The sequence below is a fragment of the Galendromus occidentalis genome, unplaced genomic scaffold (assembly GCF_000255335.2).
Source record: "Galendromus occidentalis unplaced genomic scaffold, Mocc_1.1 scf7180000077121, whole genome shotgun sequence".
NCBI classification, from domain to species: domain Eukaryota; kingdom Metazoa; phylum Arthropoda; class Arachnida; order Mesostigmata; family Phytoseiidae; genus Galendromus; species Galendromus occidentalis.
Window position 1 is genome coordinate 732,034 of NW_003805109.1, and position 22,310 is coordinate 754,343.

General features: G+C 50.2%; 4 protein-coding genes across 4 annotated transcripts; 1 reads left to right on the forward strand and 3 right to left on the reverse strand.

Annotated features, from left to right (window-relative positions):
• Positions 1-309: 309 nt before the first annotated feature.
• On the reverse strand, positions 310-2,076 carry LOC100908872 (transmembrane anterior posterior transformation protein 1). Its single transcript, XM_029110835.1, has one exon. The coding sequence runs from the start codon at positions 2,074-2,076 to the stop codon at positions 310-312; it is 1,767 nt and encodes a 588-aa protein (XP_028966668.1).
• A 191-nt stretch (positions 2,077-2,267) lies between these two features.
• cactin (cactin, spliceosome C complex subunit) lies at positions 2,268-5,208 on the reverse strand. The gene is given in 3 exon segments (XM_029110858.1): positions 2,268-3,793; positions 3,796-4,732; positions 5,088-5,208. Coding segments are annotated over 2 exon segments (2,442 nt in total). The 5' UTR covers positions 4,712-4,732; positions 5,088-5,208.
• A 412-nt stretch (positions 5,209-5,620) lies between these two features.
• ApepP (Aminopeptidase P) lies at positions 5,621-9,081 on the forward strand. Its single transcript, XM_018638650.1, has 12 exons — positions 5,621-5,680; positions 5,925-6,061; positions 6,155-6,496; positions 6,586-6,745; positions 6,829-7,018; positions 7,064-7,084; positions 7,190-7,376; positions 7,480-7,688; positions 7,805-7,985; positions 8,090-8,267; positions 8,368-8,543; positions 8,641-9,081. Exons 2-12 carry the CDS (start codon positions 5,954-5,956, stop codon positions 8,758-8,760), a joined length of 1,872 nt encoding a protein of 623 aa, XP_018494166.1. The 5' UTR covers positions 5,621-5,680; positions 5,925-5,953; the 3' UTR covers positions 8,761-9,081.
• A 10,209-nt stretch (positions 9,082-19,290) lies between these two features.
• Positions 19,291-21,558, reverse strand: Cnot4 (CCR4-NOT transcription complex subunit 4). Its single transcript, XM_029110836.1, has one exon. The coding sequence runs from the start codon at positions 21,556-21,558 to the stop codon at positions 19,291-19,293; it is 2,268 nt and encodes a 755-aa protein (XP_028966669.1).
• Positions 21,559-22,310: the final 752 nt, after the last annotated feature.

The following is a 22,310-nucleotide window of genomic DNA, read 5'->3' on the forward strand; positions in this document are numbered from 1 at the left end:
AACATTTTTTTATTTTATTTCTTCTTCAAAAATTAATAATCTCGGCCCGGAACCATGAGGATCTCCTATATATACAATGTTGGATTCAAATCACTCTCCCTTCATGGGTTCCTTCTTCTCACTGGGCTAAAAACTTTTACGGTAACGACTTACATAAATAATGGCGTTTCGAGTAATTACAAAGCCTCTTAGTACTCCTGCTCCGAGTCAGAACGACGAGCCCGGAGCATGTTGAGGGCAAAGCTTCCGTTCGGCTCTGCTCAAACGCAGAATTCTCACTGCTCGTCGTTAGGTCGAACCTTAGGGAGATCACAATTCGCTCTTGTCTTGTAGGGGTAAGCCCGGCAACATTCCTGTGGAGATCGATCTTCCGCGATTTTTAATTTCTAAGAGACTCTCTTTTAGTTGATCGACATCCTCTCCGAGCACTTCCTCCTTGATTCCCAAAGTGGATATATCGACCGCGCTTTCGGCAAAGATCGGGGCCTCGTTCATTGACTGCTGCGCGAGCTCCGCCTGGTCTCTGATATCGGCCAAGCTCGAACTGACCGAGGGATTGGCGCTTTGCGGTTCGGACTTTGCCTCCAATTTGACGAGATCTGGCTTCAGGTCTTCCATGGACTGCCGGCGGGATGAGGGCAATGAAGTGCACAATCGAGGCGCCGGCCTCTTCTCTTGGAGAGTTTGCCGGTGACGTTCAATGATTACGCAAGCCCTGCCCAGCAGGAAGATGTTGACGACGATTTTACATGAGAACAGCATTAGCCAGAAGACGATCGCCAGACATATCGAGGCGTAGCCCTTGATTGCGACGCTACCATGAACGACGCGAAGCACAAGTGCTCCCAATGGCAAAGGGATGAATGCCATTCGCCGTGCGACCAGGTCCGAATGATCGCTGTAGGCGTTCTTGAGCTTGCTCGACGCGACGTCATACGCCAGATAGGTGATATACTCCGAGTACATCGAATAATGGATTTCGTTAAAACGGGTCACGAATGCGTGTTTCACCCAGTCGACTAGAATTTCGGACAGCATCACCCAGATGCAACTAGGAACAAGATCCCAGAACGGTTCGGGCTGCCACGAGTACTCTTTCATCGTCTGAAGGACAACGACGAATAGTAGCACCATGTAGTGGAATCTCTCTCGTACGTCGCTGCAGGACATTTGGAAAAGGTTGTTTTTCTCGAATTTTTTGAAAACCATACCTTTGAGCTCGACAAAATTGTTCGACATCATTATGGCGAGGAGGCCCTTATTTTGTGAGTTTATGGCGACGTTCAGAGCGACGGCCTGCAGCATCACGAGGAAACAATGGCAGAATACGTACAGGACCGCGAGGCCGAAATGGAAGGCTAAGCCGAATCTGATTTTCCTCTCTCCTTGTCGCACCTTCGGCTCGGTGGCTGTCCAGAAGAGAGCGTCAATGATGTCTTGGCCGAAATTGCTGAAAAGCCGGTCTGCCACTTCGAGCATGTTGAAAAATATGTACAACTTTATCACGGACTGCGTCTTGACCATGTGATAGAGTACAGACGTGTCGATGTACGTCGTCAAGTAGGCCACGATGATAATTATCAGACCTTTTATGAAGTCACAAGTTTCCGCTGGTTGTAGGCGTCGATTGTGCACGGGACTGCCATGTTTGGTCAATTTGTGGAAGACGACCTTTATCCAGTTCGTCAGACCAGCATACGTGCTGAACACGAATCTCACTGGCAGAAGTGTGAATACGAAGAGGAATGCGTCAATGCACTGGACCAAGCCGTAAAATTGAAATTTCTCAAACTCCTTTGGTATTTTGAAAAACATATAAAACTTCTCGCGTCGATCGTCATATCGTTGTTCATCGTTCTCGAGGTAGTAGCCTCTCCGGAACTCCCCGTGAAGATATTCCCAGAAGGATATGCTGCCGTTTTCGACGTCGTCGCTTTGTGACGATTCTGATGATCCTTTGTCGAGAGCGTCCCAAGATAGCTGACCGTCTCCGGGGATTTCTTTCTTCGTTTCGCGGCCGTCCGATTCAGATGAGTTCAGCCTGAATCGAACACCTTCCTCTCCACGCGATTCCATCCTAGAAAAAAACATGGAAAATTCAAACTTTGAAGAGCGAAGTCTGCGAGCGAAGTTTCGAAAGCCTCCCCGAGTCTAGCATGTGCTGTCGAACGTAACCCGATGGATGACGACGTTTCTCGAAAAATGTAATAACCGATCGTTTTATTTGTGGTCAAGTCAGTAGAAGGAGATACATGACACCTTCGAATTCATCTTCTGTATCGATATCGCTTGAAATGGAACCACAGTTGGAAAATATCGTTATGGAATTGACATCTGAAGCCCTTCTTGTAAGAGTATTCCCACTCTCGATTCACAACTTTGAACGCGATGTCCTCGTACGGGGGTCCAGCGTGGAAACGGAGAACAGAAAAATCGTGATTGTCCGCGCAGGCGGTCAGAGTGTACTGGGGTGTGACATTTTTATCGATGAGATCGGGATAGAAAATGTTGAACTTGTAGCCCTGGACAATTTTCGGCGGGGGGTTATCTATGTCGTAATGGGTCTGATTGTACTTGTTCCACTCGAATCCCGTGTGGACCCGGTTGAAATAACGAGGTTTACGAGGTCTGTACATATCACTCCATTTATAGGTTTGGGCGTCGATCAGTTGCTCCACGCTGAACTGGGCCTCCTTGTCGTCCATTCCCTTACGAGCTTCGCGCTCGAATATTTCGTCAATTTTGCCGAGAGTTTCGCTCTTGCCCTCACCCGCCAGGTTGATCCGAGCTTCCCGTCGTTGCTCATCTTCTCGAGGGTCCACGAGCAACGTTCCCAATTCGAGCTCGGATGCTTTCAGTAACGTTGGCGAATATCTTCCTTGCTCGTATTCGGTGATGCTTTGTTGTAGCGGGTCGATCTCATCGTAAGCTTCCTGACTGTTGTCATCGTCAGCGCTGCTAACGGTGGCGTTCTCTTGACTCGAAGCCGCCGCTGCTGCTGCTGCTGACGAAGAGCTCTCACCGAGTTCCATTCGCTCGTTTTCGCGGACACCTTCTTGTTTGATTTCGACGCCTTGCTCTTCTTTCAGTTGCGCGAGTTTTTTCCGTAGATTCTCCTCGTGCCGTTCTCGGAGTCGAGCGTGAGCCATGTACGATCTGAGTCTGGAGAGGAGGGTCTCCCAGTAGGTCACATCCAAACCGGGACCTTTGCTCTTCAGCTTCGCCTCGATTTGACTCTTCATGACCTCTAGCTGCTTCGGAGTTTTGCCTTTGAACACGTTGACTATCTCCTTGCTGACTTCCGAACTTATGGCTTGGCGACCCGAAGGGTTTTCGTCACTTTCCGATCTATTCAGCTTGCGCACTTCTTCGTCCACTATGATTCGAATGTCGTTCCAGTACTCTTGATTTTTTCTACTCTCGAGTCGCATGTACACATTGATATCCTCGATGAGATCTTCGAAATCGTCAAGAGTGAGACCGTTCAGATAATGATACGGTTCGATCATTTCAACAGAGAAATCCTCCTCCTCCGCTGATATGTATCTCGCTAACAAGTCAATGGGCTTGGCTCGGCCCTCCTCGATTCGGATTTTACTGCGCAGTTTTGCTTGCTGCAGATGAAAAGTATCCTCCTGCTTAGCCCATTCGTCGAACTGCGCCCCTTCGCGTTTGCGCTGCTCGAGCTCCAGAAGTTGTTCTCGTTCAGCACGCTCGCGTTCTCTCTCCAGACGTCGCTCTTTAACCTTCAGAAGTTCCTGCCGTTGCTCCTCGCGTTTTCTGCGATTCATTTTTCGAGTTGTTCGTCTTTGATGTCCTTCAATCCTTCCTTCTCGAGTTTTTTCACCCACTTGAAAGTTTGAAGCGGAGTAGAATCGCTACCCGGGTAACCCGGATTCGTGAAAGCCGCGTCCTCGTCCAGGAGACCCATCTCCTGTTTCCGGCGACGTTCTTTGGCTATTTTCTTCGCTAAGCGTCTCGCACGCTTCTGCTCGGGAGTTTCGTTTTGTTTCATGAGCTCTTTCAATTTCTTCCTGTCTTCTTTCTTCTTGATCTCTTCCCGCCCCAAATAATCATTGTATTCAGCCCGTTGATCTTTTCCTGATTTTTCGGGCGCCGATGAGCTACTGCTCGACGCGCTGCCGCTCCTCTCCCTCCGCTCTTTCCGGGAGGAAGGTTTCCTCGGCTCATGGTACCGCTCTCTGCTCACAGATTTCTTCTTCCCGCCATCACGGTCATGGCCTCCCCGTCTCGAAAGGTTTCTCGATTCGCTTGCTGAACGGCTGCGTCTCCTGTCCGCGGGACTCGAGCTACACTCGCGTTTGGAACTCTTCTCATGGATCTGTTTCCGACCGGTGCTACTGGACCGATCGCGCCTCTCCTTGCGGTAGTCCTCGGGGGATCGATTTCTTTTGTAGTCTTTATGCCGTGGGGGCGTTCTCCGCTTCTCCGTCGATGAAGATCTTTGACGTCCTCTTCTCGGTGACGTCCGCTTCCCCGTCGATGAGGATCTTCGTCGCCTTCTTCCAGGCGGCGTCGTCCTGATCTCTATCGATGAAGATCTTTGTCGCCTTCTCGTCGGCGACGACCGCTTCCCCGGCGAGGAAGGGGATGCGCGTCTATCTGTTTTCGTTCTATTTTTCCCACGCCGCCAATTGGACGTTCCGTCGCTGCTATCCGATTCCTCAGAGTCGCTCCGCTTCGAGCCCATAACGAATTTCAGAAGACGCTTCTGAAAGAGGAGTTGCTTTACTGTGCAAGATGACGTATCGATGAGACACGACAAGGGCCCGGCCGAACTCTTCGTGGAACGCCTATCGCTCTGTTACACACATGCGTGCATGACAATGATCGGACCGGTGGGAATTTCTCTGAATGATTCCGTTGTGGGATAATTGCGATCGGTCACCCGCACGCACCTCGGATATCAAATGCGAGCAATGGTCGATCTGAACAGAGTCGCCCGTAAGATACCAGTTCTGACAGGAAACTCATTCAAATTAAATTATCGATGGAATCCAGGCAGTGTCAGTCCCTGCCTGAAGACACTTCATAACTCGAAATGCTATCCTTGGATTTCTGCTTACTTCGATCGTCAGCCTTCCAAGATGGAATGCCCCGGTCTGCGCAGGTCGCTGATTCCACTACACTCTCTACTGGTCCTGATGGGCGGAGAACACGGGGAATAGGTAGTTCAGCGCAACTCGTCGACAAAATGTTCGGTGTCTGGGGAGGGGGGGTTCCCTCGGCATTCCTCTCAGACGACAGAGCGGTATGAGATTATCGGCCAGAAACTGCCGCAGACAACACTGCTCCCACCCAAAATGGCGGTGTCAGGCTCGGGAAACAGGGTGCGAAAGAGTGCCACGAGGGTAAGGTGCGCGGCGAGGGGAGGGAAAAAGGCGCTTTCAGCTGAATTACGAACCAATTCGGGATACCATTTCCCCCCGGGAGGACAATCCAGGAAACCCGTACCCCGAAATCGGGCAGATACCTCAGTTTTCCGGGAATTCGACGTACCTGTGGTACCTTCGTGATGCTAAAATTCGAATGGTCGGTTTGTTTTGACGTCGCCCGCTGAGCGATGTCTAGGTTTTCTCCTTCATTCATAATTACGTTCGAGCGCTTTCTCCGGTCGGAGAGCTCCCCGAGATTCGGGAACTTAGTCTCATAAAAAGAAGTACGAGACTAAGAAGGAAATTAATCGCTCACCCTACCGTCCTATTTTTTTTGGTGGGAAAATCGCGGAACAGACCCTCCAGATTACATTCGTATCTGAGGGGCTGATGATGATCTGACTATGCTCAACAGGGGTGCACCGGAACGTTCCCCTGGTACTTCGAACATTTGCTCTCGATCTGACCCTTCTATCGGCCTAGTATTTTCGAAGCAGAGGTTTAATTGGAGAATGCTCGAACCGGCAGGTTCCGAACTACCCTGCGAACCTCTAGACATGGCTATGAGGAGTTCGGTCTCCGTGCTCAAGAGACTTCGCGCTCTGATGAAGGTTCAACCCGAAGGAATCTCCGCCTACATTATTCCGCATTCGGACGCTCACATGGTGAGTTTCATGGACGTATCCGCAATCTTTCTTGAAGCAGCCGAGTTTGGCAAATCCATATCCTGATGCTAAGCAATGATTTCTTTGACACAGAATGAGTACATTTCATCGAACGATGCCCGACTCGAATTCTTGAGTGGTTTCACCGGATCGTGCGGAACGGCCATCATCACCGAGGAGCATGCCGCACTATGGACCGACGGCCGGTACCACAGTCAGGCGGAGAAGCAGCTCGGCCAGCAGTGGACTCTGATGAAAGAGGGTCTCTCTGAGACTCTAGAACCACACCAGTGGCTTTCGAAGGTCCTCCCGGCTAAAGGGAAAGTGGGGGTCGACTCCCTGCTGATTTCGTATTCGAAATGGACGGAACTCTCACGGAAACTTGGTAGTGCCGGTCACAAGCTCGTGCCCGTGTCCCAAAATCTCGTCGATAGTGTGAGTGTCTCGCATGACGATCCAGGGGCTCGCAAACAAGCTCGCAAACATTACCGCGAAAGTGGCTCACGTTGATTTGTTTCATTCAGGTCTGGGACGATCGCCCTCCATCTTCAGAGACTCCTGTCGAGGTTTTGCCGGTCGTGTACACCGGTAGAACCTGGCAGGAGAAATTGTCCGATGTTCGCCAAGACATGAAAGAGAAAAATGCGCAAGCCTTGATCGTGACCGCATTAGACGAGACTGCCTGTTAGTACCTGATTGCTCTGAGTTACTCGAAAAATCTACTCCCAAAGGACAATTATTCCAAAGCAAAAATCAATTCCTTGAAGGGCTCTTCAATCTGCGCGGGGGCGACATCGAATTCAACCCCGTATTCTTCGCGTATGCCGTGATTACCATGAAATCTGCCCATCTCTTTGTGGACGAGAATAAAATCACCGCCGGACTCGAGAAACATTTGACTCTCTCGGAAAACCAATCGCCCAAAAATTCCATGGACACCAACTGTGGCAACGGATCGTTGGAGTCGCATCAAAGCCAAATCCATCCTCTCTTGGTTGAAAGCGTGGATATACAGCCTTACTGGTGAGTTCGCAGCGTGAATAAGCATCGGCGTGGATTTTCCGCGTTCACTATCTCACGTCGGCTGATTCCGAGAATCGCAACTACAATAATTTTTTCCGATTGCAGGATGTTTAAGGACTTTTTGACGATGTTCATGCAACAACAGTCCGGTCGCATTTGGGTGTCCCCGAGCTCATCATACGGCATCGTATCCTCGATTCCCGAAGAGAGGCGGCTCCTGGAGGAATCACCGATCCAATTGAGAAAAGCCGTGAAGAATCCCATCGAGATCGAAGGGATGAAAAAAGCTCACGTAAGATTCCCGCAATACCGGTAGAGAATTTTCTCGACTGATTATTATTCTTCGGACTCTTCAGAAACCATCGAAGATGAGTCTAAGAGTAAAGTCTTCGCAGGTTCGGGATGCAGTCGCTCTCATAGAATTTCTAGACTGGATGGAAAAAGAAGTCCCGAAAGGTGGAGTGACGGAAATCTCAGCAGCAGACAAATTGGAATCGTTACGTCGACAACAGAGCGACTACGTCGGCTTGTCCTTCGCTACCATCAGCGCGTCTGGACCGAACGCGGCCGTGATCCACTACAAACCGTCGAGAGAGTCGGACAGGTATCATCATCACCAGAATGCTAATGATCGGAGTCTCGAGCACAGTAGGATTGTCCCATGTTCTCTGATTGATTAGTGGCCTATGTTTCCTAATGACTTTCCCTCTCTCTCTGCAGACCGGTCACCACCGATGAAATCTATTTGGTGGATTCCGGAGGTCAGTATCGGGATGGGACGACTGACGTCACTCGTACAGTCCATTTTGGAGTCCCAACGGATAAAGAACGAGAGTGCTACACGCGGGTGGTCAAAGGAGCCATCGCTCTCAGCACCACCAAGTTCCCACGCTTGACGAAGGTACTAGCCGATGGAATGGCTCATCTCTGGAGCGGAATCTATCACCATCGCCAGTATTACGCACGAGCTGTGGAACTCATTCTGTCAACGCTCTCACCTTTCAGGGCAACATGATCGACACCTTAGCTCGAAAAAGCCTCTGGGACGTCGGGTTGGACTACATGCACGGAACAGGGCACGGAGTCGGGGCGTACCTGAACGTACACGAGGGACCGTTTTCCATCTCCTTTAAGGAAAATCCCAAAGATCCGGGATTGAGGGAGGGCATGTTCACCAGTATCGGTGAGTTCAGCATCTGATTGAACGCGCGGAACTCGACACGCTTTTCATCCGACGGGATTCTCGACGAGTCAGCGTACGAATGATTTATTCCCCCCCGTAGAGCCAGGATATTACGAAGACTCCAGCTTCGGGATTCGTCTTGAGAACATCGCGCAGATCGTTTTTGCGGACACGAAATATCAATTCAAACAGAAGCAGTTCCTGACTTTTGAGACGATAACTCTTGTGCCGGTTCAGAAGAAATTACTCAACCCTACAATGTTGACTGAAGCTGAGGTAGGTCGCAACTCCCGCGTTTCATTTAATTTCGCGACATGGTTGCTCCGTGGTTCTTCGTTCATTCTTCTCGAACTAATTGTATTTCGATCTGCAGATTGAGTGGCTGAACACTTATCATGAACAATGTCGCCTCGTGGTTGGTCAAGTACTCGAAGATGAGGGCAAGGAGTCCGTTTTGCAGTGGCTTATGAGAGAAACTCAACCACTTGGCTAATCGAGCCTCGGTGACGAACAAAAAGTGAACGCGAACCGAAGGGAACGGGTCACGAAAAGCAATAAATTCGTACAACATTGGGCCTGCAGCGGAGGCTGGCGGAAATTCTCACAGAACAAGCAATAGAACGCTGGCTGAACTTCTGACACGCGGCCAACGGGACTGTAGATGATGCTAGATGCTAGCGTAGCTTAGTGAGGCAGGGGCGTCTAACCGAAAGGTTGGCCTTCTAAAGGCATTTGGTGTATAACACCGCGGAGGACGAGTACATTTTTGATCGAAGTAACTAATTGATCAAAATACATCAGGTGATTAACAAATGCACTATTTGGACGAGTCGGCTATCGCATAGAAGCAACCAATCTTATACCAATTAGTATAATAACAATAATGATAATAATGATTCTTATCATCATCTCCGGCGTCAGGAGGGTGCGGGACATACGTCACATACATGTGGGGATCCCCGCTGAGGTTTCGCGCCGGAGAAGCTGGCCGACCACAGCGACTATCGTATGTATGTGAAAGGTATGCATAGCAATAACGAGTTCCACGAGCCTCCGATGGATAGTATCGAAGATCATCTCAGACGCTCTTTCCGATCTGGTGATACAGGAATCGGGAACCGTGAAACTGTTGGGCGGGACCACAAAGTGGTAACGCTCTCAGCCAGAACCGATTTCGCCGCTCGGCCAGCATGACGAGCAACTGGACACCGACACATCAAAATGCAGACGGGTACAACGCTTCTCTGTTGAACGTAGTTGAAACATATAAACTAGGTATAATTAACGGTCCGGTGTGAAAGTGAACGACCGATGGCAATCGCTTGCAGTCACGGTGCTCTCTGAATCGTTCGGCCGACCCGATATTTGATTGCGGGCTAGCTCAAATCGAAGCAACGGCGGACGCTACAACGGTTCTGCGGAATATTGGAATGCCATCTATTGACGTTTCCCCCAAGGCATCATGGACGACGATTGAACTCTTAGAGTAACATGAGCCAAATATTGCATTTTACGTGCTGTGCCTCTCGGCTCCCAAGAGGACTCCCGTCTCTATTGAGTTTTTGTCACGATTGAATGGTCTTACCTCCACTCCAAGTGCTGTTGTTTTTTTCGTTGTAATCCAGAGCGTCAGGGCGTCTCCGATCCGTAGCGCGAAACATATGTTGAAGAACATGGTCGCGAGAATTGAGATGAAAGATCACCAAATCTTCATGATGCGGGAAAACTGCAACGATCGGGCCAAGGCTCTCCACTGTCAATTTATCGGACGCGGACCATGTCTTGATTGGAACACCGATTTCCCCGCGTCTTCTCTCGATATGGTTGACGTTCGGTAGGGCAGGTGTGGAGATGGGAAGACTCCCCGCAATGCGGTGATTGCCCACAGATAATGAGCTTATCCATTCAGGAGAAAAATGAACAGAACGCGTTACTGAGCGAGCTAAGAACAACATGAATAGCTCGTAGTCTGAGGTTCGAACTTCCGAAGTTCGACTGCGTGGCTCCAATGAGCTCTCCGAGCATTCGTCGTGTTCATCAATCAGAGCTCGCTCAATAATTCCAATCATTAAATGCTTTCATCAGATGTGCATGTTATGCTGGAGCGCCTCAGGATATGCTCAGGCGGCTCTCACAACCAAACTACCTCAACTAGCCTCTTGCAGAAAACGCGCTCTTGCGAATTCTCAGGACTTCTACTATGGATATCGATTATTGGATGGACGGAAGAATGATGATGATAATGATGATGATGATGATATAACCGGAGCAAGGCAGGTTGACGATCACGGAGCTACACGGGTCGTCGACGGAACGTCAACAAACCCAAAAACCACTCTACCTCATTTTGAACATCGAGTGATGATGGATGATTTATCCAAGATTTTCAGTTGAAACTGATCTGTCATTTCTCCCCCACTGGGCGAAGGACCTGTTCATCCTTAGATTCTGTTGCTGTTTGGCTTCATAATGAGCTTTAAGGAATGCGAGAACTGGGAGATAGTCTCTCCAGAAAGGAGACGAGAGATATTCACTCCAATGCGATTGAATCATTCTCATTTTGAAGACGACCCACCGATTGATTGAATCATTGATCGATCCACCGCAGTCTCGACTGTGGTCGATCACAGTAGCAGCAACGGATTCCGAAAGCAATAATATAAGTCAATACAGACCAACCCCTGAGAACATCACGGAAAGGGTATATTGTTGTAAAATATACAGTATAATGATACTTATAATATATTTACACTCTTACGAGATAACAACAAGGGCGGGATTTCGCTCTACCTTGTACATTAACGATGGGTGGGTTCGTATTGGGTAAATTGAAATTCGTCCTCCTGGAGACCGATCGATGAGTCAATCCTAGGAACACATTATCGGTCTCCCCCTCTCGCGCCCACTCATATCCCGATCGAGATCCAGGGATGCCTGTTTCTAAAATGGCCAAGGCAGTCAAACTGCTCCACTGTAAATCACCGACGATTATGATGATGATAACAATAATGATGAAATGTAACTCTTATAATCACTGAAAACCCTTAATCCATATAAGAACAGATGATGCGACGAAGGTACCCAGACGATTGCTGGCACGGATAGCAAGCACGGGACAAGTTCCAGACAATGATTCTCGGTCGAGCTCACGATTTCCATCAATGATGATCGATAAATTCTAAAAACACCACCCTCGATCTCTGTGGGCCGCTTTCGCGGGTGAGAGTATTGTCTTAAGCGAAGCGAAAGATTCAACCACCGTCTTCTCACCTGGGATTTTGACCGAGTTTCATTCTCTGTGTCGAAAATTAACTGTGCGTACCGTTCAGCGGATACGGAACGGCGAAATTTCCGGATCTTGACTCTTGACTCCGAGGAGCGAGAGCGGGATGATCAAAAAGCGATAAATCAGTGTTATTATTCCTCCTCGGAACGTCCCATTCTCGAAACCCTCGAGAGAGGAAAAAATATCCCGCAGTGAACCGAGCGAAGGGCTGATAAATGGAATGGTTAGTTATTTCAATTGGGAAACGGGCTCAGATCCGATCGGAGGAGTTGAAACGTCGATTGACGGAGAGAGAGAGAGATATTCGCACGAGATGATACCGACGTGCTCGGCTGTAAGAATCGTGGCACGTGTCAAGCATAGTAGATCATAGTTCGAAACGGTCCTTACGGACGCTAAACTAACGGACAGTGGAACGCCAACTCCAGAAACACGATGAAGTATTATGCGAGCAATTGGGGTTTCGGAGCAGCAATAAGCGGATTGTATGATGATGATGACCCAGCTGAAATTGAGATTCTTTGTTGAGGCGTACCCACCGTCTGTTCCAGGGTGCCAAGAGCGCGCAAAAACTCGCTGGCTCAACAAGCCGATGTGAAGAGAGAATTGGTTCTCCAAAATATCCACCGACTGACATCATTGAAAGTCAGAAGGGAAGAAAATCCCTATTGATTCTCGAAGTTTGTTGAGCTTGCTCTTTGCGTAGGAGAGGCGAGATGTATTATGTCGTCAAATGGTCGAACAAAAATCATGTCTTATAAAAGAGGCTGGAAATAAATTTTCGACAGGCTACTGATCTCTTCATTTCGGGAGTCAGATCGTTCGTTCCCCACAAATCCCCTCGTGCTCGAAGGGATGCACCGCGTCTTCGTGCGTTCCATTGATGAAATTCATGGGAGGTCGCGGAAAAGACACCTAGGGAACCACGATCATAGAGATCGAATCCTTAGTACTGTCATCTGTTTACCGCTTGAAGATGGACTGCTCCTGATGGATTTCCCGGACACCGAAGCTGTCCGGGGATAACAAGCAATATAGATCTCCTGAGCGAGCATTCCGCTCTTATTTTCGGGAGGGGGCCATGAATCCACAGACATCCGATCCACAGACAGCCTACTTCAGGGTATTCGAAAACGAAATCGAAGTCGGGGTAGTGGGAGCTCTCACTATCGTGAGAAATCTTCCGAGCTGCGCATCTGAATTCCATGAAACAAGGGCAGGTTAGACGCTCTTTGAGTAGGGACGCCCGACCACGCCTTCTCAGACCCTTAGCCCGAGCCCCAGGAACCCTCGAGCTTCACCCTCGAGTTATCTTTCGTATCGCTCCTGGCCCTCATGCCGACTTTCCGCCGACATCGGGTGTCATACAGCTGCAAGATTCCAGTGAGACCAGGAGCCTCCTTTCAGCGCAGGAGCCCGTGTTCCTTGGAGAGCGTCCATGGTCGAAACTCTCGACAATGTAAGGAGGAGCTCGAAAGGTTCTGACGTCGGATGGCATCGAGCATCGTGGTGGGTGGTCCGAGCTTCCACGGACTAGCCGTCTGATTCTTCCGCATCTCGCAACTCACCGGGACTCTGCCTCCTCTCGCTTTCCGCGAGTTCTGGTCGTCGAAATTGGGGTATTCTCTTGCCCGTCACTCGATGTTCAACAATGAGGCCATCCGAGCAGTCGATGTGGGCTGATGGACCGAGCCCAGCGGATCTAATCCCGGATTCCGCAACTCGGAAAATCGACGATGAAAGCTCAAAATCCACCAAGTCCTCTACCCAAACAGGCATTACTTGGAGCCGACATTACATGGATACCCGTCGACGTTTTGTCAGCGCGAACCGAGTTCTGACTTCACCACGCAAGAATGAGCTAGAATCGCATAATGTCCGCAAATCCCAATCGAAAAGACCCGGCCGGATAATAGGCGTCGTCTGATCTTTATGATGCCACATTGAAGAGGACATAGCGATAAAGCGAGGATCATGGCCTTCTTCGCACAGAACTCCTGAGAAAGAGGGTGAAGAATATATGTAGATTCAGGGTAACCCGCCCAAACAGCATCGAGAATAATGGACTTTGGACGTTCAAATAAGAAGTACTAAGGGGGATGCTCACCCACTAGATTCCACAGTTCAGCCCCGGCCCCGACTCGACGTTTGAGGATTGCATGTCTAGACTCGACCGCATTATTAGTGCGGCGAGCGGCTCTACAAACCGAGGGGCTCTCGTCACCGACGGTGCCTATACAATACGATTCGACGTCGTCGACGAAGGGGGTCAGCTGAGTAAGATAGAACAGTATTAGATTAGGAGTAGGGCTCGCAAAAACAGACTCGGGTAATTCGTGACCTAATCACGAGCTTGATGAGCTCAGAACAGCCCGGGAACATGGAGCTGTTCTAGTGTGATATTGTGAGCAGTAATGCTCTTGTATCAATCTCTACCGCCGGGACCGCGTCGCGGCTGTCTAGAGCGAGCTCGTCAAAAACTTGCTTTATTTCCGAGCCCGGCGGTAGTGGCAACGCTATGCAAGCGAAGAAATGCCGCAATACGGCGCCTGGCCGAACGATTTGCCCCACGGATAAAAGACAATTTGTCCCGAGGAGAGAATCCTGCCCCGCAACGGGCATTTTATTGACGGGCTGCAAAAAACTCCAGAGTCCAGAGTGTTAGTGTCAACGGCCCTGACGATGGTAGGCGTGAAAAATGTCCTGTTGACCAAGCTCACACATGAATGAGAGGCTCCACGACAGGTAGTGAGATTTCAGAGGAATTTTATTCAGATTTGGGTGTGAGGTAGCATTGGCCGATCCAAGCGGAACCTATTCTTCTTACACTTCCAGCTTTCGACCATACGAGTTGGATCATTGTATGGGTGGTGAGGGCGCAGATCAGAGCGCTAAATATGAGTCCATCGAGAGTACTCACTTTCGACATCTTGCAGAAGGATTAGTTTTCGTCCGCTCTATCGATAAACGGATTCATTTGTTTTGACAGCTCTCGGTCAGCGTCGATCAGTCTTCCGGATTCGTGTTCGATCATCAGCTCATTAGTGTGTCGTGCCTCCAGAGGAATGTAGGTGATACAGGGTTTGACCCCAGCGAGCCGAGCATCCTCCGGTAGGGGGGGGCACGTTTGTTAGAATTTCATCGACAGTTGGCACTGGCAGGTCCGTGATAGGAGGCACTTGACGATTGGTTCAAGACTTCTTCCACGGCACTCCGACCGGATCGCGTTTCTCGGAAGCGAGTTATAGAATCCATATTCGAGACTAAGTGTCCAGGTGGTGGCTCGGACATCTTCGGCATCCCGCCTCAATACCATGTGAATGAAGGAAAAGCCGATTGGGAGCTCCCACACAGAGCTCGCGGGTTCTGTTTGATTTAGATTGGTACTAGGTTTATTATTTAGATCAGATTGTTTGATTTTATCGTAGCCAAGCTTCGGCTCTGGCTAGCTTCGGGAGAATGGTGAACTGTCGCAGAAATCGGTCACTACCACGATTATTCTCAGTCGAGCCTCCTCGAAACTGATTCCTCTTCGGTGTTCAGAATATTTGATAACATCTGTAATGGATGCAGGGTGCGGCGGGTAGTCTCCGAATGCAACTGAGTGAGATTCCTTATGTTCAGATTCTCCTCTCTCCTCGAGTCCACCGCCGACGGACCGAATCGCCATGGTTTGTACACCTCTCCAAACCTCCAAAGGGATACGAAGATTCTTAATGATCCCTGGTCGTCGCCTCTAGTGTGATATCGTCATTCTCCGATTAAGCCCGGCCAGATTCGCAATCCTTCAGCTGAAATCGCATCCGGAGATAACCTGCTCCGAGCCCCACAGACCACAGCATTGAGCCGGCATCGAGACATGCATACCGTGCCTTCCGGGACGATCGTGAACAAAGAAGAGACACCGAACACAAAGCTTGATTTCCTGTATTGTTGGAAGGTTTGCGCAGCACCACTACGAATCTTCCCGCCGCAGTTCCTTCGACTTGGTCGTCTATGGAGCCGTTATATCATTCCCTCTATAGAAGGAGACGAAGTGTAGTACTACTACTACTATGAAACTCACTCGGCTGCACCGCGTGTTCACGGTGGGACACCTTCTAACATGTACATCACTGAAGGTATTCACTACGATATACCGGAGAATGTGAATGTGGTCAAATGTTCCGTCCGGCGGATTCCGATGCCGAGGTGCAGTACGGGCGTTTTTCCTTTTTCCCAAAACTTTTTCCATTCCTCGAAGGTTCTCGCCCCTGATCGAAAACTCCTCAGGACCTCGGGATCTATCAAAGGGGGTGAAAACTGAAGCGGCGCCACCAGCGCAAGTGAATCTCAATAAAAAGGCTGTTTAGCGCTCGAATGAAGCTTAATTCCCACCTCCTCTATTCCGTAAGAATTTGGTGGCAACGGTCATGGAATCCAGCGACTTTCCAGCGTCACATCGACAGGGTAATCGGTCCTCCACGGTACGAGATGGCGCCAGTCCACTTGGATAACATAATAATCTACTCCGAGGATTTTCAAAACCGACTCGACGATTTGAAAGGAGTTCTCACTTAAGTCAAGACTGCTGGGCTCAAATTGAAAGCGAAGAAATGTACCTTCGCAACAACGGAAGCGGCTTATCTGGGGCAGAAAATCACCCCAAATGGTATAGCCCCTGATCCGGAAAAAGTGGAAGCTGTCGTCAATCTGTAGCCTCCCTCAAACATCAAGGAGCTAAGGAGTTTGTCTGGAATTAGCATCTTACTATCGGCGATTCGTCAGGAAATTCGCAGGCGTTGCGTCGACTTTGTATGACATTCTGAGTGAGGCTTTTTTTTCGGATGGGGAGAAGTCCATCAGAGAGTCTTCCAGGAGAAGACACTTCCAGGAAGGAGGAGGAGGGAGAAGGTGACGAGCAAGGGCCTGTCCTTTGTCACTTCAGAAATGGCTTGGAGATTTGACTCCAAACTGACGCGAGTCAGTTCTCGTACAGATTCAAGGAGGCAAGGAGTGAGTGGTGAGTGCTCGCTTTCGCCAGCCGTTGCCTCACTGCAGCGAGAACGAAATGCCACTTTCGGGAGACAGAATTTTTAGCCGTAGCTTGGGCGATACAGAATTTCGATCCGTATATAAACGGGCGACGGGTCCGAGTCTCCCTGGAATACCTATGGAGCAAGGCCAACCTGTTCCCCGAACTCATTCGATGGACTTTGGCCTGGTGCATCGTGAGTGGAGGACAATGAGAACGCCTCCTGCGTTGTCCCGTTTGACCGTCGCACCAGATGGAACGACTCGAGGAGCAACAGAACGACAATCAAGACTTTCATCGAATCATAGATCGGATACAAAAGAAGAAGTCCGATTCTGTTGTCCTTTTCTCGCGATATTGTCCGTCCGAATTATGTCCGGCTTAGGCAAGGAAAGATGTCCGGTCATATAGCGTCCCTACCTAGGAGTGAGTCCGAACCCAATTCATCATATTGGATTCATCGGATCGTGAGTCTGAAGATCCTGACGTTCAGGCGAGCGTTTCATAGTCTAGCGATCTTTTCCGCCGATTCGTGCGGCTGATCAGCGCTCGCATTCCTTCCAGGCGGACAATCTCGCATGAGCGAGTCATAGCAGCTCGGAAGAGGTGTCAAAGATCCGTGCGATGAGAGCACTCTCTGTTGCCTCGCTAATTACCCAGCTCGATCGAGATCTTGTCGACCGAGAAAGCTTCTGAACCAACACCAGAGGCGAGAATCCATCACCATTCCAGGAATTCGAAGAGTTTTGAAGCATTGCTCGACGGACACTTGAACCACGCGGATTGCCCGAGACATCGGATCAGGCGGGAGCAGCTTATCAGCTAATATAAGTTGGAACCCGCCCTGAATATTCGCTGCGTGGCATGGACTGAAGAGACGATCAAATGTCGAATGCGAATTCATCAGATGTCGAGAGCTTCACATCCAGATCTAGCGGGGCCCCTGTAGATGTCTGCAATTAGAAGAATATCGAGTATGCTGCCGATCGAGGGCCTGAGCTCATTTCTCCGCATCTGATGGGGAATGATCGGAATGCTGCTTCTCTACCCTGTCTAGACCGCTGGAAGGTGCCAGCAGAAGGCCGGAATCTCTCGAGTTATCTAGCTTTAGAATTCAGCTTCCGAGAGCTGACGACTTGATCGACACAGAATAGAGACGACCGATTGAGGCAGATCACAGTTCAAACTCCCTCGGTCGGATCGACTTCAATTGATTTCGTCCGTCCCGCCTCCGGGGTGCGGATTCCACGGCTCTTATGAACACTCCTTCTCCTCTCCACGTTTCAGCTAAATCGGGTGGTTCCGGGTGAGACTCGCCCCGCGCAAGCTTCCGCTTCATCTGAAATCCCTCGTCTGGACGATCGAGGCCGATTCATGTACCGAGCAAAGAAGAAAACGGTCTCTAGCGTTCAATTTGTTTATTTTAACTATATTCATTTATCTGTTCTTCCGCTTCTTGTTGTCTGTTTGATACAGACTCTGTTTGTATGCCCCCCTCATGTTCAGCCCTGTTCACTTGATCCTCTCCTCGCCCAGGTTTACCCCGTCAACCTCAACTCGATGAACGTGGTCATCACCGCGCGCTCGGCAGTCAGTTCACGATGAGCTTGCCGCGCAAAAGAAAAGTCAACGACTCGCCCTTCTTCCTCAATTGGTGAAACACTTTTCTCGGCAATCAGATACGAGTCTCAATATTTCCGTCTCCTCCTTTCACTCCAACGTCTTAAATCAGAGAGCCGCTTAGCCGCGCAACGTGAAGCTCATCATTTGTGGCTTGCGAGACATTCCGTCCTCTCATGAGAGTTTGGACCGCCAATGCGACAATTCCTCAACGGAATTCGACTTTTTCGAAAACTGCTTTCACCAGAGACATAGATTATGTTCTCTCCCCGCTTACAGCGATGACACTCGAGCGACGAACTCGGTCGAATCCCGATGTTATCCCTCGTGGGTGGCATGGGGATCAGATTATTTCCCGAGATTTGGCCCCGATGGAGAGCCGATGATGCGCCACGAAAGATGACTTCGGATTGTTCTCCCGATTCGGGGGAGGTGCCTCCGACGAGGAAACGGATTTCCCTGGTTTCAGCTGACGATCCTTTAGGATTAGCGACCTTCTGCATCGTGTGTGAGCCGAATGAACGACTGTCCGTTCGAGACCCGTCCTGGTCTTCCAGCAACCGATACTGGCTGGATTTCGGCTCGAATGCGGTCCCTGGTTTCGCAGCAGAAATCCCAAAACACGAATTCTCATTTCGTTCATGAATTGTCTCGCAAGATCCATAGATATAATGTCAGTATCAGCGGCCGAATAAAGTTGTGCTCGAGCACGGCTCCGAGTGATGAATTCAAGTAATGCCGGAGAGCCAGCTTCTTCGAGATCCCCTTCGGAGATGATCGATGCTCTGGTAGTTATTGTAGCTATCCTCGGCGGCAATTCGCAGTTTGTTGTTGGATCCTTGTTGTTGTCGAAGGAGAAGGAGGAAACGAGAGAGGGTGCATGCGAGCTCCATCGTACAACATTATTAGACCGTTAGGAAAAGAGACTTTGACCCGCTTTGGCGTTAGTCACTCTGCTTGATATTTGTTGCGGTCGATCGGCGCGGAGGGTCGATTCCGTCGTTTTTTTGTTGGCGACGACGACGGCGGCGGCGGCTGCGTCCACTAGAAATTTATCGACTCTGAGTTCATCAAGCGGCGTATTTTCAAAAATACGGCGTGCATTAAAAGAACGGCGGCCTCTGTTCTGGCCCAGTGGTGGTTGCATTCTGAAAATGTCTCGAAGACGAGAGAATAGCCGGATCATGAAGCGCATCATTCCAGCCACTGCCCGAATGTCCCGCGTGAGTTCCGTGGCTCAGTCCAAGACCCATAGGGCTCTGACGGTGACCCAACATCCCCTGCAGTCCGGGAGGAGGGGCGTTCTGAGTGGACGAGGGAGGCGGTCCAAACGAAATATTCACCGAGGGCAGCAGCTGTCGCAACTGGTCCTGCTGTTCTTTCATGTTGAGAAGATCGTCGTGGTGAGCTGTGCTCAAGCCACCGCCTACGACACCGCCACCACTGACTCCGATGCCGGCGCCGACGCCGCCACCACCACCGCCGTTGCCACTGCCGATCTGTCGTTGAGGCATTCCTGGTGGAGTATTTGTGCCACTGGCGAAACCCCTGAAAGGTCCAAACGGTGACCCTTGACCCATGTGGTCGCTGCCTGTCGGCATCTGACCGAAAAACGGAGACATTGGATGAGCTCCGCCAGGAATAGGAGGAGCTTGAGTGAATGGATTGAAGGGTCCTTGCGATTGCGGCGGCGTGGGTGCTGTCAAAGGTGGACCGAAACCGGGTGGGGGTGCTCTTCTCATCGGTGTGTGAGATTGCACAGACAATGCCGAATTGACAATGGAATGAGGCGAGCTGAGAGGAGGCATGCTCTGCAGGAAGCTGTTCGCGGTCGGTGGAGCCGGAGGAAGCGGCATTCCCGGCGGGGAGGTTGTTGCTTGCGGTATTCTGCCGAAAGGAAAAGCTCCGAGCGCATTCAGAGGGGGCATATGCTCATGGGGATGATGCTGTTCCCGCTCGATCAGATCAGCCAGTCCTTTTTGAGAGATATAGAAAGGATCGAAGTCCAATTCATTATCGTTCACCAGACTGGTCGGTTGACCACCATTGGCTACGGCTGCCGCCGCTGTCGCATTTGCCGCGGCCATCGCGGCTGCCGCGTGAAGATTCGCGTTCGACGAGGACGAACTAGGCGATGCTTGCTGCTGCTGCTGCTGTTGGAGGAGGTGTATATTGTTGATTGGCGGGCCGCTTTGATCGAGGAACCGCTCGACGCCGGTACACATGTCGCCGCCTGTCGTTGGAGACAATCTGTTATCGCTAGGGCTCTTGTGATTCCGCTGCGACAGAAGAGGGCTCGCAGAACGCTGCTGGACATGGTTTCGGTCCCGTTCTTCTCTGGTCTGTCTTTGTCTATCTTGGCATTGATCTCCGTACGAGGTGTCGTACTCATCGTATTCTCCTGTTTCTTCCAATGGCGCTTCGTCCTGCGGTCCAAGTTCCTGGTCAGTGGGGGAATCACTGCGTTCCGATAGTGGAGTTGGAGATTTCTGATCATCACACGACGAGGGTTCTTCGGACGAGCATTCGGATTTGTGTCTGGCACGATTCGTGGTCTGCTGAGGAGAACATTGCGGAGCTCCCATACACATTCCGATTCTCTCCGTTGTCGGCGAGGGGCTGACGCGGCTTTTGTGCTCTTTGATGGTTGCTTCCTTCGCTCTCAGTTCTTCGTGTAGCCGTTTTTCGTATTCTGTGTGTTTTCCAGCCTGCATCTGCTCTTTGGTGAAAGATGCCGCCTCGTCCCCCAGTTCGTGCAGATACATACAGTCCGCTTTGGGACAATGGCCACCTTTGAGGAAGTGGTTACAATATTTAGTTGTTCCTAGCGAGGCTTTGAGGGTCCTTCCATCGATCCGTAAATTATTCACGTTTTGAATGGCTCGCAACGCGTCTTCTCCCCGAACATAGGTGACATAGGCGCCTGCGCTCGGCCCTTGCGATCCAGCATATGACGTACTCTGATTGACGACAACCTTGTGGATCTTCCCAAACTTGCCGAAACACTCGTGTTTCTTGAGTTGCTCCGAACAAGCCAATCTTGTCGGAAGTCCCACCACGAACACAAGGTTTTTTTGCAGCACACGGACATTTTGCAGATGTTTTCGGTTCTCGATGAGACGTTGCTTCTTGGCACGACGTTCTTTCTTCGCCTTCTGTTGCATCTCGTCGACCGATAGAGGCTTGAAGTTCGCTGGATTCTCCGAGAATGGCTTCCGACACGCGGGACAGAGTCCATTCTCGTCGGTTCGAATTCGGTGCCAACAAAATCTACAGATTTGGTATCCGCAAATGCAAGGGAAGAATGATAAATCGTCCAGCTCGAGAGTTTCCATACACAAGGGACACTCTTGGTTTTCATCCTGGCTCATTCTGGATTCGAAGTCACTAATACTTAAAAGTTCCTTCTATGCTCTCCGGCCTCACTGTATCCAAGGACTCAGTTCGTTTAGATCTTACAAACAAGACAGCACTTATTAGTTGTAACTTGGTTGGTTCGGCAGCAGCAAAGGCGACTGCTTGGACCTAAACTGTAAAAGTACCACAGCACCTGTCAAGCTTCCACAGCCCGCTGTTACCATGACGTTCAAGGGCACTATTTCCCTCTCGATTGCCGGCTTTTCCCCATGGGAAGACCCAGGGCTGTAGAGGCGGATCACGAATGAATTAACCTCAGGTGGAGACCCTCCGATGAGTTTCTCAAAAATTTTGATGGCGGTGTTCCGGAATTTAAGGCGAAGTCAGCGTTGTTTACGCAATGTGTGGTGCCCGCTCGAGCGAACTCGATACGTTTGTGGTACGGAGGATGATGCCAGTGCGTAGATGTCAGGTTATGTTTGTACGGTCGTGTAGTTCGACGGAGATCCGTCTCCCAGCGTAAGGTATCAGACGAATCCTCGCGAGGATACGGGTCGTTCAGACCGTATGGGGACGAGATCTGTCAACATATGAACGGTGGAGAATCGGTCGATGATTTTTACCTCCGACCCACTCGAATCCGGGCGCTTCCGTCGGAAAAAACAACAGCCCAACAAAGGAGACGACCCGCTGCTGAGCATGGTTTGTGACTCGTGAGTCAGATAATTCGCTTGTCGGAACAGAAATCCCCGCGAGAATCTAAGAA

Coding starts and splice junctions, on each gene's coding strand:
- LOC100908872 (XM_029110835.1), bottom strand. CDS start 2,076: ATGGAATCGCGTGGAGAGGAAGGTGTTCGATTCAGGCTGAACTCATCT.
- ApepP (XM_018638650.1), top strand. CDS start 5,954: ATGGCTATGAGGAGTTCGGTCTCCGTGCTCAAGAGACTTCGCGCTCTG. Junction 6,062..6,154: donor CGCATTCGGACGCTCACATG/GTGAGTTTCATG, acceptor TCTTTGACACAG/AATGAGTACATTTCATCGAA. Junction 7,085..7,189: donor GTGGATATACAGCCTTACTG/GTGAGTTCGCAG, acceptor TTCCGATTGCAG/GATGTTTAAGGACTTTTTGA.
- Cnot4 (XM_029110836.1), bottom strand. CDS start 21,558: ATGAGCCAGGATGAAAACCAAGAGTGTCCCTTGTGTATGGAAACTCTC.